General features: G+C 44.5%; 1 protein-coding gene across 4 annotated transcripts in view; it reads right to left on the reverse strand.

The window, feature by feature from the left end:
- Positions 1-18,039, reverse strand: part of LOC144829136 (cadherin-6-like) — a 288,356-nt gene that overhangs the window by 141,660 nt on the left and 128,657 nt on the right. For all 4 annotated transcript variants that reach the window (XM_078687964.1, XM_078687963.1, XM_078687961.1 and 1 more), the window contains exon 2: positions 10,975-11,347. In XM_078687964.1, the coding sequence (XP_078544090.1) occupies positions 10,975-11,235 (261 nt within the window). In that variant the 5' untranslated portion in view covers positions 11,236-11,347. The remainder of the gene's footprint in view (positions 1-10,974; positions 11,348-18,039) is intronic.

The following is an 18,039-nucleotide window of genomic DNA, read 5'->3' on the forward strand; positions in this document are numbered from 1 at the left end:
GTGCTCGTGTAAAGCGCTCCAATGCCCCCGGGTCATCTGCTCTTTCCATGACAGTATAATACACACATTTGGGGTGCTTTATCTAAATTGCACATGGTTACCATCTGATTGGATCGAATGGTAATAGTATTTTCCAAATGACCATGTTGCATTTAGGAAATGCTTTGTACATATGTTTAGAAAATCTCGAATAAGAAATCCCTATTTGTGATCTCCCATTTTGGTAATCGCAAAACTTAATTTCTACGGGGAAGAAATCGCATTTTGCGACCGCATATATGCCTATGTACCTTAGGAAAGGCAATTTAGGTTTTCCTAACAGCCCCAAATTGTGATTCAGTCCGTTAGGAAATGCTAAATCCTTTCATACAATAGCACATTTTCATAAAAATAAAGAAGGTTATCACTTATGCTCATCAAATAAGCCAAACCTGTTAATTATTTTTGGATGGTATTTTGAAAACATACACCACTGACATGATGACAGCAATCAGGGGATTATCTAAAAAGCCCAAGGTGAAAGGAGAATGTTGTAATGCAGCAGATCAGGTGGGCTAGCTCATGATGGCGATCGTCCGATTTCCGAAGACGTTTCAAGAAGATGAAAGCTTTACTAGGGACACCAAGCATGCAGAAGAAGACTCTCCTTATCACCCTGTTAGTCAGAAACATGTCCAAGCCAATGTAAACCTCTTACACTTTCTTTGTCCAGTTCTTGATTCAGCATTTGACTCTGCGACCAAGGAGAAGTTGTGCACCAGAACAGCTAAGAAAATGTTGAAGATGTGGGGAGGGGGCCTTTGTTGGAGGCCTCTCCCCCAAATTCAGATGATCCAGACATGTCTCTGGAAGTACTTATGTCGCTGTATTATGTGGAATTATGTGGTGAACAAGGCCTACCTGACTGTGAATTCACTGGACTTTGGCTGCAAGGGGGAGGTAACGACCGCCAATGCTGGACAATCCCACTGTCAGGGTGGACCTATCTATGACAGCCAGATGGACTGCTTCTGCCCTAAAACAGGAAGCCACCTTCAATCTACCTACCAGAACAAAGAATGAACTGCATGATGACATGTGGGAACGGAGGAATCTCATAGCCTTCTTCAGCCACCGCAGGAGAATTTGCTTTACTCCTAAGCCTCCCCACACCACAGGGAGCGTGTTACTTTCTCCCTAGATCTGTTGTGGTACATAGAGGAGGTCACTCTGATTCCAGATCTTTCAGAATGTCCTTTGTAGCCCAAACAGAAAAAATATATAATTTGAACCCCAATCCAGGACCACCATACCAACCTGATCTCCTGGTTTCTCTTGGTACCACTGATGGCCATATTTGGTCCCCCTGGACCTGGCATTGACCCTGCCATCAGAAAATATTGACTGTAAACGGTGGGTTTGGAGGCTCAGGTCAATGAACTGACCATCGTCTTAGAAAGGGGTATTTAAGGCATGCTGGTGCCCTGATCAGCTACTAGCCCTATGTTTAATGGAGAGGCTACTCGGCTGTAGGGCCCCAGTAGAATGTGTTCCTCACACAGTGCTTAATTAAAAACAAAAAGTAAGTGCCAGAGCTCTAGTCAAGAGGCCCCTCCAGCCTGCACCACGCCACTGCCCTGCTGCTAGTAACTGCACCATCACAGCTACTAATCATCACACTCCTTCAACTGTGACGATTCTGATTATTCCATGCCCCTAAAGATAAAAGGATGACTTGGGAGGCAGTTATTAATCCTTTTTAATGTTTACTGAATTAATAAATAACTGTTGTGCTCATCTCAAAATTAGACAGACAGTGCCACCATGTGGCAGACTGTTGTAAGCACCGGTGTTGACAATTAAGTGCTGGTGCCGAGCAGCCGTAACCCCCAGCTCAAATTAAGCCATGCCCTCATACCAGACACTGGATACCAGCCACGGTTCACTTCACCAGACATCACCAATGTAACCCGCAATGGTTTGTTTTCGATTGCCAAATTTGGGTCGGGCACACTAACCTTTGGGTGGTGGGCCTGCAATAGTCTCGAAGGGTAGAGAAGGGTGATGTAGCAATTGCATTGAAAACTCATCAACCTTCACATGGGGTAGCTGAGAGGAAATCCCTGCAGGGTACACACCAAACCCGCTGATTGCACTTGAAGTGCAGCACTACAACCTTCTAGTCTTTGAAGTGTATCTTTTCAAAATTGTCATTTGTGCTACTATTTCCTTCATAAGCCATATGCAAAAATCATTAGCCATAGCTCCTGTTCTCTGCATGTCATTGCAGTTGCCCTTGCTAATACCTTTCACTTGACCGCATGGGCACAGGCTGCTTATTATCTGAAATTATAGCGCTTAGCTCTTATGAGCTATAAGCGCTTATGAGCTATATCTGCCAAGGAAGGGTTAGAAACATATCGTTGTCATTAATTACCCCCATTTCTGTGTGACAGATTATCTTTATGTTTATTAACATCCATTCCTTTTCAAAATAAATAACTGCACATTTACTTTATTGTTTGTATTGTGTTCACTGTGTTCTGAGAGTCTAATGTACATAATTTCCTTGCTAAGCCTTGGACTGCACAGCATTGTTATCTAGAGGGGCTCGGGCTCAGTTGCATTCAAAAACCTCAAAAGAAAAGCTGCTTCCGAGTTACAGAGAAAGTTTACTCTTCCCTCTCTGAAGGAATAAGATATGTGCTCAGCCGGAAAGATGTTGATAGGAGATGCCTTCCTCGAGAAGAGAGTTCCAGAGTTTTGGACAGTTCCAGAGAAAGAGGCCTTCCTTGTCCTGTGTTTCAAAAAGCTTGGGAATTCCAGTGGCGGTCCTTTCTGAATTCCTGAGATCTTAATTTCCACTCCAAGATACATAAGTGGGCGCTGGTGACTTTTTAGGTGCTTACAAGTTTAAGGTGGCATCGAATGTCTTCACCAAACAATATACTTTGCCATCACCAAGGGTGCTAGGAGACACCTCTTACTTCCTATTATCGGCATCGATTTCTTTTGAAAGTTCTGCACACTTCACTTTTCAGGTCATAATCTCACTGCGGATGTTTTCGCCGCAAAAGCATTGAAATAATTAAAACAAATACATTCCAAGTGTGCCCGCTAGAGGGCAGCGCCTCCCTTCATTGAAGGTACAATCAAACAACGCCGCGGTAAGGACAGTGTATATTTTTTCTTCTAAAATGTTTAATTATAAATTAAGGATGAGCAAACATATTCTTCTATTTCTTGGACGCCTGTGAATTAATCGGTACGCGAGATCTGCCAGCACACCTCGGCCTTGAAATACTTGGAAATTCACACACACACTCCTAGCTTTGACAACCCCATTTACATTCGCATGCAGATTTTGTAATTTGCCTTTTTCCTGACTTGCACTTGGACATTAAATTTGAAAAACGCGCACATTCGTCATGTCCGAAAATAGCCGCACGGTGCAGGAAATATTTATCGCGCGCGCCTCTCGCAATAATACGCTTAATGCGCCCTGTGTCAGGTGTTATCAGTCAACATCATTTTAAAACAAACCTTCATTTGTGCTAAATAGCTGTCGTCCGGTTTCAACACCCAGTGGATTGGAAAGCACGTTCGCGGTGGGTTTTAGAACAAGTGACGCACACGCCAAACAAACAAAATGTGCATTCCACTGAGAGAAGCAAGGGCAATTTGTCTTTGCCAATTTATTCCAAGGTAAAATATTCGCTTTCCCCATCAATTCTCCTTCCAGTATGACAGGTAAAACACCTCACGTATTTCTTATTATTTCACCGTGTGGTATTTAAATTACACGGAGGGTGGGTAGAACAACGTTTAACACAGGAAAGGGGGTGTGCGTCCAGGGACGTGGGCTACAGGCCCACTTTTGGACACTTCCATAGGCCTATGGAGGAAACACCAGTATGGGCAAACATATGTAAATTGGCACCAGTGCTGGAAAATGGGTGGGAGGGTGAGGTGGGGGCCAGAACCACAAGAGATGGAGTCATGTGAAGGTGAGTAGACTGTCAAATGATTCATTTATATTTAAAAAAACTCCACTCTCCAAATAAATTAGGAAAAAGGAATAGTGGGGTAGGATATATGTTCCGAATTATTAAATTTAGCCACAAAGGGACACCTTCCTGCACAAAAACAATCAATGGAGGTGATTTCCTCTTTCTATTTGTGCTGCTGAATGCAGCACACATAGAAAGAGGAAAACATGAGATGAAATAATGTTGGGGCATATTATCGAGGACAGGCGATACATTATCGCCGCTTTTATCGGCAGGAAACTGCCGATAAAGCGGCGATAATGGCCTTGATAATATGCTCTATGAATTCCAATCGAAGCCCATGTTAGATGTGAACACATCTAACATGGGCTTCGGTTGGAATTCCATAGAGCATATTATCAAGCACATTATCGCCGCTTTATCGGCAGTTTCCTGCCGATAAAAACGGCGATAATGTATCGCCTGTCCTTTATAATATGCCCTGTTATTTCTCCTCGTTGCGCCTCCCCTACGTCTCCCCCGGGGAAGAGTAGGCTTTTGACACATTCCTATGTGTACACACTTTTGTAACTCTGGGAATGTGTCAAATGCCATGGGCATTACATGGGAACACCCACCGTAGTGCCCAATGCATACCTCCACATGGCAGTGTGAGGCAACACAGCTGCTTGTGCTGCGTTGCCTCACACCATATCTACGAGGCCATGAAAAGCCATGCAAGGTGGCTTTACGTGGCCTTGTAGATATGGCTAAGCCCTGTGCGCCACCAGAACATCACCAAAAGTGACCTTAAGGTGGGGCACAGGGATAGTAAATGATCCCCATAGTCTGGAACCCGCTTGGCATATTTTGTCTTTAATTTTAGTGCACCTTTTTTGTGTGCAATGAAAAAATCCCGAAGGACAACATTGCACCCTGCAGGAATGACTGCTAACGAGATGACGCATTGTCGCAGCAGTTTCAGTGCCACAGAGTAAAACATCACAAAAGAGTTTGAAGCGAAAACGAACTATCAGATAATTAAATTCATCTGCATTTTGGGTATTTGTAGAGCTCACGCACATTGTTGTTTCTTGGCACCTCAGATTGGATGGAAAAACGGGTGAAAGGATGAGATGTATTCAGTGCTTAATTTGTTTAAAAAAATAAGTGGCAGGGCCCTCGTCAGGAGGCCACCACAGCTTGCACTACCCATTGCAACTGCCTGCCAGCCGCGGCCGGTCCATTGAGGCTGAGGGGCTGTCCCCACTCCTTTTGCCCCTCACAAACAGTGTCTGTCCGGCTGAACAAAAGTCAGCCTGACAGACACTGTTAATTTTCAGGTCAAGCTGCCAGGAGCCAGACATGCTCTAAATGTGCAAGCTCCTGGATGCCTGAGCTGAAATTTGCTGGGCTGAGGAAGTCACAGCTCCTGTGGGCGTTCCCTCCTCAGCTCAGCAAAGGTTCCTGAGGCCCTCCTCTCAGTGACGAGGGGAGCATCGGATTGCCGCACACCTGGGCGCTTCAGTTTTAAGCCCTGAAGTGCCCAGGGTTGAGTATCAATCAGTGACACTTCATCACAGAGTGGGGTGGGGTCAGCAGTCTCACTGACCACATCCCACTCTGTGATGACGTTAGGACTGCTACCCTCCCTCGAGGTTAGGTCAGCCAGTGAGGGAAGGCAGCAGTCCCAAGCCTCCTGGGACCTCTGAGGTAGAGCTGCAGGTAAGTGTGTGTGTGTGTTTTTTTATTAATGTTTGGTGCGTGTGTGTGTTAATGTATAAATGTTTGGTAATGAGTGTTGTGAATGGATGTGTTTGTGTGTGTGTGTATGCACGTGTGTGAATGCATGGCGGTGAGTGTGTATGTGTGCATGTGTGACCCTCCATCCGCCCTTCTCCCTCTTAAGATTAACGACAGCCACTGGTCCTCTTTTCTTATACAGACTTGTCTCCCTATATAAGTCTCTGGGTCAAGGCTTGCTGTGAAGCAGCAGATCTCCAGGAACTAAAGAGCTGTCTTTTAGCTTCCTCCAGCAAACATAGACTTGCGTGAGTGCTAGAGCACCAATTAGTGAAAGAGCGCCCAATGCAGTTCGGTGCAGCTGGCCAAATAACATTTTGCCCGTGGAGCACTCCCACCCACAGACAAAATGCATGCATTTTCGTGCCTATTATTGCTTTTTATTGTAAACTATCACGATTACTAGTTGGTGTCTAAGATTGTTGTCTTTCCCCAACAAGTGGAAGCCAATACTTGACCTTAGGTCTGCCTACTCATTTCTCTTTCGCTCACAAGACCGACTATAGTCACCATCTGCTCAAAGCCAAGAATTTTGGGAAATTCTAGAAGGTTTCCTCAGAGTGGCTGGAACCTACCGTTGATTCCAGTCACAAGGTCCTGTTTCTATGGACATGGACACTTTGGGAATGAGTAGCAACCCCTCTATAAATTGTTAGTAGAATGGAATTATACGTAGCCATGTATAGATTATGGATGACTGCATATTGGGAAATCCCTTAACTAGTGCATGCGAACGCTCATGAGATAATGCAGCGGCACATTTACACAGCACACCCAGCCTCTCACTGCCCAATAGGGGAGGGATGACCATTCTGCGCCATCCCGACAGCGTTTGCGTAACATGAAATTGCAAAAAAAGCTGTTAAAAGCAGCAGCATAACCAGTGTGACATGGGTCCTGGTGCAAGGAAGGCAACAGTTGCTGTCTGATTTGTAAAGTATAACAATAATCAGTGGTTAGTGGACCCCTCATGCCTCTGGAACCCTGTGCCACTGCACCTGCTGCACAATGGACACTGCACCCCTGGTTAAAAGATACTGTTTTGCACACTAGCATTTCACTGGTAGAAACCACTTTGTCTATATGAACAGTGAGCCTACAGTGATGTGGATCAATTTACTAGCTTAGAAAAGTAGCACTGGCAGTGGCGGCTCCTCCGCAATGCTGCAATCTCCTCCGCAGACCCAGGAAATGAAAAATAAAACGATGTTCTTGCATCATTTTATTTTGTATTTATCCGGCTCTGAGCCAGCGCTGTAAGGAGGGGCAGGGCTGAGGCATGGGAGGGGGGAGGCGGGAGAAGGAGTGCTACGTGCACTCCCTAAGTGCACTTATGTGATTGGACGGCCGCCTCAGGCCGACCATCGAACACAAGCACACTTAGGCTTCTCCAGCCCGCCTGCATTAAACAGCCAGGCTGGAGAAACCCCCGCAGACTCCCTGGCCTGAGCGGAGCGTCTTTCTAGCCCGCTCAGGCCAATCCCTGTGCTGCTCTGCTGCACGGGGATTAGACAGGGAGTCTGTCCCAGGTGCTGCTGGGACCAGGAAGAGGAGAGGCGGCGCGGCGGTGACTAAAGGTGCGTTATTTTTTTAATATGTTATTTCTAACACCCCCTTGTGTGACCTTCGTCGCTCTCCCTCTCCTGCGTTCACACCACCTGCCCTACCACCGTTTGTTTGTGGTGGCCGCCACTGTACACCGGGCATGGTGTGAGTCACGGTAGGGAGACCAGAGTGTAGGGTGATCTAGAATGATATGTATGTCCCCAGCACATTATGTGTTTACTCAGAGTCTGAGGTGCTATTACAGAATACAAGGACCAGTGGTGTCTTGGTGTTGCCCCCTACCTCTTCATTTGACCCATCAATGCTTTGTTCGTGGGCCATGCTTAATTTGTAGTGCCGGGGCTCTTGCCAGGAGGCAGCTTGCACCAGCCCATTTCTCCTGTTAGCGCTGCCTAAAACACAGCCAACTACTAACCATGAAAGCGGGGAAAGGATGTAGCGTAAGGGCGAGAGGTGCCAACTTCAGAGCTGGGGAACCATGCGATGCAGGAGATGGGCGAAATAACTAATTCTCTGGGGTGGGGACTTATTTGTCATCATCAGACTTTGACCCTGAGCAAGAGAGTGCGAGAGAATGAGAGGAGGGAGAGAAAGCTAGTAAAACAGAAGCAAACGGAGAAAGCAGTTAAGAAAATGAACCTTCAAGAGTGAGGTAAAAAGGAAGGATTTGTAAGGTGAAGAAAGAAAGAGGTGTGAGGTGGAATCAAGACTAGGCATCCTTGATATTCGGTAACCCCGGCATTCAGGTGACGGGTGGCAATTCCTAAGACAGCCATGGGCACCCTGTACTCCCCCCCCCCCTCATCTCCACCAGTTTCCTCCTTTCTGCTGCACAGCTGTTGCTTTACTCACCTTTTAGCACTGCGTCAACAGATGCCTTTTACAAAACCAGACACATTTTGTCACCTGCATCATATATTCATATCAACAGAAAACTGATCAACCGTATATCTTACATATTTTTTGTTGGGAAAGGAAATGTGTTTGAGAGGAGTGTGCGGATTGCATAATGCGTCAAATGTATGACACTATGCTGCTGTTCAAAGGTTCCAAATGTGCCAATGTGAGGCTGCTGTTAATTGCTCTGTTGTTTCACTCTACCATACTCAGGGTCATTGAGATATGCAATTCTGCGGTTACAGCATTTTCCACCTAATGATTACTTTGCTGCAGTTGCCACATAAGTATTGCAGATTTTAACATAAAATGGTTGTTGGTAGGTCAAATAATCAAAAGGTGTGGGGCAGATTGGTGTGGGGTAGATTGTTTTGGATTGGATTGGAGTGGGGTGGGGTAGATTGGGGAGGGATTGGGGTGAGGTGGATTGGGCTCGATTGTAGTGGATTGGATTGGTGTTGGGTGGGGTGGATTGGATTGTAGTGGGGAATATTGGAGTGGATTGGAGTGGGGTGATTAGGGATGGAGTGGGTGGATTGGGGTGAGGTGGATTAGATTGTAGTGGGGTGAACAAGGAGGGCAGTGGATTGGCTTGGAGTGGATTGGAGTGGAGCCAATTGTTTTGGATTGGAGTTGGGTAGATTGTAGTGGGCACATTGTTTTGGATTGGAATGGGGTAGATAAGAGTGGGGCACACTGTTTTGGATTGGAGAGGGGTGCATTGAAGTGGGGCAGATTGAAGTGGGGTAGACTGGAATGGGGCAGATTGGAGTGGGGCAGATTATTTTAAATTGAAATTGGGCGAATTAGAGTAAACAGATTGTTTGGGATTGAAGTGGGGCATATTGGAGTGGAGCGGATTGGAGTGGGAAGACTGGAGGGGGGCAGATTGTTTCAGATTAGAGTGGGATAGATTGGAGTGGGGCAGATTGGAATGGAAGGGTTGTGAGGATTGGCGTGGATTAGATTGGGGTGAGTGGTTTGGATTGGTGTGGAGTGGATGGATTGGATTGATCTGGGTGCATGAGATTGAGTGGGGCGGATAAGTGTGGGGTGAGGTGGGGTGAATTGGATTGGAGTGGGGGTGGATTGGGGTGTACTGCACGATCATGTGTTAAAGCATCATTTCAGAAATTATGATGCAATTATACAATTAATAAGAAGGAAACAATGTCTCTTGGAAATAAGATGGTCGTCATCTTTTGAGAACATCGCCCACGAGCAAGAACAAAAGAAAACAGGAGTGCAAAGGGAGAAAAGAAGACTTGGCAAAATAAAAGAAAGTTAGCTATAGAAAATAAATCTTTGCAATTTTGTTTTTCCTCCTGAGCACATTTTTGCAAGTCACACGCTTTCTGTTAGCAGGACACTAAAATGTAAACAGAACAATATAGGACCTCAATCACATCGTGAGCAGCTGCCGGGCATAGTTTAAGTTGAATCATTCAGTGTTTGACCCCAGCTCCACTGAGTTGAATGGAAATATTAGGCCTGCCTTGACGAATTACAAGGCTGTAAAGAAGAGTGCCATGCAAGGCAACAAATGGTAAACAATTGGCGGGCTACAAGCCCATTTTTGTTAACAACAGTGTCTCACAAGCGAGACACATGCACTAGTGCATGCTGTCGCAAGCTCGACCCTAAAAATGACAAAATGTAATATCACAAAATGTGTTGTATTCCATCGCATAATCTGCCTTTTCTTGACAAATAACTTAATTAACCCTGCTACTTGCTCAGGAGCTCCACTGGAGCATAACTACTGTGGCCCTGACTGTACTCCAAATATTTCACAGGGCTAATGGACAGAGCACCCCTACAAACATTATTCCACTTTTTGTTAATTTGTGAACATGGGTTGTACAGTTGGTAATGTAGTACAGGCAGAATGCTAGGACTTGGAGCACTGGAGTGAGAATCTGCTACCAATTTAGGCCTTCCAGCCGTAGGTATAGGTACGACGTGTAGGGTCAATGTGGTCCAAGGGTGTCAGTGGTAAACTCAACTCAAATTATCTGTTTTTTTTACCACCCAATGGGAGGGCATGTGTCCATTTCCCTTGCTTCTTTCAGGACCAAGAGGACCACTGCAACAGCACTGTTAGACCAAATATCTGTGGATATTTAGCTATTGGTCATTTTTAGGTTGTTATGGACTTATACATCATATTAGTAGATGTGCGGCCTGGAGTCGTGCGTGCGTGTGCTGGCAAATTGTGGGAACTACCAGCCCCAATGACATACACATATTACTCTGTTAAAGAGGATGATGATTTATGTATATGTGATTAAGTAATAAAAGTATTTTGCATTTTCTCCGTACACAACTACTGAACTCCATGAATAACAACCTAAGTGTCTGAGGTTGCTGATGTGACATCACACACCATATGACTGCTCAGGGCAGTTTTAACACAATGATCAACCCTTAGCCCTTCATCAAGCCCCTATTGGCTATCTGGCAGGGACATCACTCCAAAAGTCCATGTTAAATGTCTTTTTCTGCCATGGTCAAGGCTCCATAACCACTACAACTAGGCCTAATTAGAGCAATGCCAGAGGTACCAATTGTCAACCCAGGAAAAGCAGAAACGACCCCTAGCTACCTTGATGTTTATGCTGAAATCGTTAGTGGGGTTTGAAGTTAGGTAGAGCACGTTTGTCTCATGCAAGCATGAGCATTTGTTTAGCTGTGAGACAAGGGAAAACAATGCTTGTGATCAAGTCTACCAGAAACCTACCTTTCCAACGTATTGATAATCCGATCCTGTGTACTCCTCAAGAAGAAAAAATTGGTTCCACATCCAACTCCTCTTCGACCTGCTCAGCTCCAGGCCGCTGTCGGCCGAATGCTGCCAATCCTCTCCCGACTCCAGCAAGCTGTCCGTAATCCTTTGGTCTACTGGGGTTGCGAGGCTTCTTTGGGTTTGACTGACCCCCACAAGCAACAGCAGGGAGCAGTAGTAAGTCCTCATCCTGTAGCCAAGGTCTGTAGAAACCATGTTAGTCCTTTGTTCTTTTCTTCCCCTCAGATGGCTGACCCTGCTACACCGTATCCAGCCTCGCGCGTGCTCGCTGTAATCCTCGCGGGGCCTGTCTGTGGTCTCAGCGGATCTGCGGAAGGAACAATGCACCACATTAGTCATCTGCAGCGGTACTTGTAATACGGCATGACAGCAAAGAGGCCAAAAAGAAGTAGGACAGAAAATGTAATTGCACGAAACCCCAGGACCAACTCTGAAATCTTATAATTGGCCTTCAAAAGCAGTACTACATACAGTGTGCCAAGGAGAGAGACGCGCACAGCCTCCCTCTATCAGACATGCTGCTTTATTCCTCCCTAACCCCTTCCTTTTCATTTAATTTGGATGGAGTCTATAAATCACTGATTTGCTGCCCAATGAGTCGCAGAGAGTTGGGGAGCTTTGGGACTTGTCGCCTGCCTAGGCCCACATTTCCTCAGTTTGAATGAACTTTTTTAATGGCGTTGTGACATGGCGGCAGCCTACTGCGTGTTCAGATGTGGGACAGGACAGCACTTTGGGGTTGACATTACACAAGGGAGTTGAAGGGAAGGGTTAGGGAAGGGAGAAGTCAAAATGGCAGGTTTGCAAGTAATGACTGCGAGATGAGGGGAATCAAGCATGTTACCATGTACCAATTGTTGTCATTGCACCAACATGTAGACCACATTTGATTCACTCTTCAGATTTTTTGAAAGGAGACTTAAGGGTCGATTTACTAAAGTCTCATGCAGCGCAGCAGCCAAAAGTGCTGCGTGAGAATGAGAGAAGGGCATATATACCGAGATACGGCACTCTCCTCCTCTCACCCTAATGCTGACGCACAATCAGACTGCCAAGCACCACACACACACTTTGCACCATAGTGCAAAGGTGTCTGTGTGAGTCTGGTATAGGATTTGTAATGGAAGGGTGGACTAACTTTAAAGTGTTTCCTACTTTGTATGTGTGTTGTACAGTGCAGCAAAAATGCAAAGTCGGAAAAGAAAGGAGAAAGACAAGCATTTCTCCTTGATAGCGCCTATTTCAACAGGGCGTAATTTTTTTATGCATAATCCTTTCTACTTTTTAGTAGATAGGGTCTTGCATCACAAACCATGGGTGGTTGCCTGGGAACGCTTATGCACCACCATGTATCGCCCCCTTGATGTTAAGTAATGCAAAGCAGTGCTGGGAGCTGCTTTGCACTTTTTTCAAGGGGATTTCCATCGCATGCCAAGTAAATTGGAAAAAAAGGTTAGTGACACAAACACGGCGCAAAATCTCAGTAAATATACCCATTAGTCTAACAACTAATTTGTGGGCCCTGGAAACGGGAAACGATATTTCTAATGTAGCCTTCGGCATCTAATGTGTGATCTTGGACAGATTATGTTTATCTCTACAGTCCTCAGTCTCTCGATTTACCAAAATTGGGAAGCTCTAGAAAGCTATATGAAAAGGAAAATACGGAATGAATGCCTACATGCATCAAGGGTTTTTGCATTTGCAAACTGTGCAAATCGCATAATTCGGCCGTTTGTGAATGTAAATCCTTTTTTTGGGATGCATGAAGCTTTTTGCTATTTTCGCAATTTAAGAAAACGCAATTTATTTGCGATTTCTTAAATTGCGATTGCATTTAGGAAATCGCAATTTTGTGATTTCTTAAATGCAATGCATGATTTTTTTATTGCGAAATCGCAAATAGGAAGTGGTAATTTGCGAAAACTTTCAAAAATGCACAAAAGTGCATTTTTGAAAGTTTCCTTTTAAAAACACACATGCCCTTTGGGTATGTGTGCGTGAAAAATGTACTTAAAGTTTCATTTCAAGGGTGCAGTGGGGGGTCCTTCGGACCCCCCCTGCACCCTTGAAATTGCATTCTCATTTTGCGATTCCTTAATTGCGAATCGCAAAATGAAAATGCCTTCAAATTGATTCCTATGGGCCTCTAGGCCCATAGGAATCAATGTAAAGGGATTCCTTATTTGCGATTCGCAAAATTGTGAATCGCAAATAAGGAAAAATAAGGAATCGCAAAACAAAATGCGAATTTTTAATGCATAAGTATTTGCGATTTCTAAATTGCGATTCCTTAATTTTCGCAATTTAGGAATCGTAAGTGTTTTATGTAATTCGGACATTTACAAACACTTATAGTGTATGTAGCTACCTGAAGATCAAACAGGAAAGAAATGTTAAGGCATTCGAACCAAGATTGGTTAGTGAATGGTCATTTGCATACTCCTGCATTTAAGTAAATTACATGGAAAAATAATACTGTCAACCTCACAAAGTAGAACAAAGCACGGATAATTAAAACAATGTACCAAATGCCCATCACTGAGAAGTAATCACGACAGTGGAAGAAGGCCATTAGTGTTCAGAAATGCCATCCCCCGAGGTGGTTAGTCACTGCTAAAATAGACCATGAAAAGCAAGTGGGCGTGGCCATTCTTCGCTGTGGCTCGTCGCTGTGATCGCCAGGGCAGCGGTCCTCAATGCCCCTACAATATGAAGCTTCCAGGGGAGGGAGGGCAGACGTATGGGAGATGCTGCAGCTTCCCCATAAATCCTTTATCATTTTGGATTTCGAATTAACAATGAAAAGGACCTTATTTATTGGCCCTGAAGCATTTACTAAGCGTTCAGGTACAAACTGTCACATGCAGTGCTTAATTTGTAAAAGAAAGGGTGCCGGTGCCCGAAGCTCTGCTCAGAAGCCCGTAGCCAGTGCAATTCCTGTTACACTGTTCTCTGTATGTATATAAATTCTCTTCCTAATAAAATCATTTGAAATAAAAAAAAATTAAAAAAGTCAGTGCACCAAATACCAAGGCTGGGAGTTTTAAATTCACTTTATGCCTCCATAATTCACTATCGGACTCTCCCTGCCCTTTTATCTCACTCTTACAGGTTCTTGTTTTCTTGATTTGTAAGCAGTGGCGGCCAACACAATGAAGAGGTGGGAGGTGGGGGGTGGGTGGAGGGGGTGCCGGGAGCGCTGGAGGAGGATCTCACGGGGGTATTATTACTAAAAAAAATAAACACTTACCTGGAGCAGCCGGCCGCCGTCTGCCTATCGTGTTGTGGCTTGTCCTTTCTGGTCTCGTCAAGCACTGGGGCAGCATTAGACTTGCTGTGCAATCTCTGTGCTGCACTCATGCTATGAGAGCAGCACAGGAATTGGCCTCCGCTAAGACCAGGGAGTCCGTGCTGTTTCACCAGCCGGGCTGGAGAAACCTAAAAGGCATATTTATAACAAAGTGGAGGAGTGCGGCATTAGCCTTCCTGGCTTAACGCCGCACCCCGCCACTCCAGAAATGCAGGACTGCATCATATTTACAACAATATGGTGCACCCTTGCGTTCCCCCCTGTGCTGGCGCGAACCTTAGCAGCCTAGCGCCAACGCAGGCACCCTTGCACCATAGAGCAAGGGTGTCTGTGTTGAGGGGAAGATTGTTTATGTGCAGGAAGGTCTCTCATTCTGCACATAAGTAATCTTTAAATAACGTTTTGTAACTTTTATTCATGCTGCTTAATGTAGCACACATAGAACTTGCAAAACATAATTTTGTTTTATTGTTTATGTGCAGGAAGGGTCACCTTCCTGCACATAAACAATCAATGGCAATTTGCTGTTTCTATGTGTGCTGCACAATGCAGCACACATGGAAACAGAGAAAACGAGGAGAAATAAAGCATTTCTCCTCGTTTTGCCTGTTTATGGCCAGGTTTTTCCTGGTCTTAATTTTTTTGCACTGCCTCCTATTTACACCACCCTTGAAAATAGAGGGCGGCTTCAAAATCAATGGGTGTTGCGGTGGAACGCCCACTGCAACACCCATTGCCCACTCCTTTAATGCTAAGTAGAGCATGAAAGACTGCCTTATTTACAAGGCTTAAGCCTGCCTTGTTATTAAGACGAAGCCCCTATCTCCGCCACGTCACTAAAGGTGATGCTGTGATGGCGATAGGGGCTTGTAAGCCTTCCCCTAGGTGTCCATGTGTGTTACCCCGGCCTGAGACGGCCGGACAAACACACATGTGCACTTAGAAGTGCACATAGCACTCCTCCTCCCCACTCCCATGCCTCAGCCTCACCTCTCCCTGCACAAGCTGGCTCGGACCCAGCAAATTATTATAGGTTTTATTTTTCACCTGCTGGCTCTGAACCAGTGGGGCGACGTCATTACGGAGGACCCGCCCTTGTTTGTGAGGATTTTTGCTGTCTTTCTTTTCCTCCGTCTTTCAGATTTGTATGTTTTTCCCTCTCATGCTCTCTGTAAATATCTGATGCAGAAAAATAAGTGCCAGTTTGCAAAAATAAGTACCCGTGGTCCCCACCAACAACCGATGCTCAAATGAGGCACGCGTCTACTGACAGGCAACTTCTTTGCCAAATATCTTCTAATTCTTTTAAAAGAGTGTGCCATGTTTACTATACGTTTATCTTACTGCATTTTTATGGTATTTTATATAGTTAAGTAATAACACTTTCGGTGGGGTACAGTTGAAAGGAGGCTTCAGTATTCTAACAGTGCATGACATGAACCTAAATAAAGACACCTGCTTGCTTTACAAAGTAAAATGCAAATGTCGCAATGTATACATTAGCAGCACAGATGCGTAAACGAAGATGTGCATGGGTGTGCAAAAGAAAGAGTGGAAGGATTGATGAAAGGTGGGATGAATGGGTGCATGGATGGGAACTTGGATTGAAAGGTGAAAGGATGGGCAGGCGGATTGATAAAAGGAGGGTGAAATCATGGATGGGTGGATAATGGTTAAAAAGATGCATGAATAGTAGGAAGTATGAGTGGAAGGTTGGAAGGATAAATGGAAGACTGTAATGATGGAAAGGTGGTTGGATAGAATGGTAATGAAAGGATGGATAAAATGGCAAAAGAATGGATGGGTGCAAGCATATAAAGATGGATAGATGGCTAAATGGATGAATGAAAGGCTTAAAGGATGGAAAGATAGATGATGGATGGATGAAGGGACCTCTTCGAGGCTGGTTAGGGCTAATAACATTTGAGACATGGGTTGAAGAGGGGGCTATTTTAAATGTCTGTCTACTCCATTGCTGGAGTGTCATAGCAATGGCAGCCCAGTTTTAAATGTACCACACTAGAGTGGGTTGCTATGCTGAACGGCATACACGTTATAGAAAAGGTTGTTTCATAAATGGTTGGAGTACACATTATTACTGTCATGTATTTATATACCTGTCTGTATTCATTGTTTTAGCACTAAGGTAGGAATCTACCATCCTTTCACTCTGTTGGTGCTTATAATCATTTATATCAGTTTCTGTCTTATGGTTGTTTCAGCACACCTATTTTACACTACATTGCCGCTGGTTCAATAAATGCTTATTTAAAAAAAAAATTTTTTTTAATTCAGAATCCCGAAAATATGCTCTGTGCATAACTGAACTCACGGTTTAAAATTCTGTTTTTCATTTCTGTTTTTTACTTTGTCGCCCTATTTCTCTCTCGCTCTGTCTCCTCAACGCTCTCTCTCGCTCTGCCAAGTGGTTAATTTGTGAAAAAAGTAAGTGCCTGGGCTCTCGTCAGGAGGCAGCTTCCACCAGACCATTGCTCCTATTAGTGCCAATTATAACAGAAGTAACCTGGGGGCATATTATCAAGAACGGCGATAAAATTATCGCCGCTTTAGCGGCAGTTAAACGGCGATAATGGGCTTGATAATATGTCCTTGTGAATTCCCATAGCAGCCCAGGTTCTGGTGTTAACCTGGGCTGCTATGGGAATTCACAAGGGCATATTATCAAGCCCATTATCACTGTTTTAGCAGCAGTTTCCTGCCGCTAAAGCGGCATTAATTTTATCGCAGTTCTTGATAATATGCCCCAAAACCCAACAAATGGGTAGAGGATGTGGCATAAGCGCCAGAGCTGCAGACTTGGGAGCTGGGGAACCAGGTCCGAGTCTTGGCGTAGGCTCAGCATTCTGTGATTCTGGGCAAATCACTTCATCCCCCATGGCCTAGGAAAAATGAATATGCCCTTAACTGGTGCTCATGAAAAGCAAACCTCAGGGTCGAGTTTGCGCTCTAAGTGCTGATATTAACGATTAAGTGCTGGTTCTGAGCACTGGAAACTACGAGCTCAAATTAAGCACTGGCTCTGCCTCTCTCACGCATGCAGATCATTATTTCCTGTCTTTCACTTTCTTTTCCTTTCACTGGTCTCTTTTTCTTTCTCTCTCTCTCTTCAAAGCAAACCAACAACTCAGAACAATTATAAAGTTCATATACAACCTCTGTCCGGAATGGTAGAAATATGTTGTTGGCAAAACACAGATTCATCTTCATTTTCAGTAAATGGATACCAAAACTGACACGAGGTGAGCCCTAAGGGCAATAAAAGGTTTTACAGAAAAGTAATAAAAATATGTCTCATGGCACTTTTGTTACTTCCTCTCTCCTGGAGAATAATTTAAGTGTGTTTTTTCAATTTTGAAACGGTATGGCCCCTTAGGTAAGTGCAAAGTACCCTTTTATGATATAACTGCTTCAGGGTCCAAATATATGCCCATTTTAGTACAAAAAATACATTACATTTTCTATTCTCTCCGACTTGATCAAGCGCCAGCACTTGAACGCTTAAAGTGCTGAAGAATAAGACCCAGGTAAGTCCTCATCTCGTCCTAATTCATCCATACTTACCGTAAACCTCTTTTTACAGAGCCACGTTCAAATGTTTTTTTTATCGTATTTATTGCTCAAAACAAAGAGAAAATTCAGGTTTCTAACAATTTAAACTCCAGACT

The sequence above is a fragment of the Lissotriton helveticus genome, chromosome 4_1, assembly GCF_964261635.1.
Source record: "Lissotriton helveticus chromosome 4_1, aLisHel1.1, whole genome shotgun sequence".
NCBI lineage: Eukaryota > Metazoa > Chordata > Amphibia > Caudata > Salamandridae > Lissotriton > Lissotriton helveticus.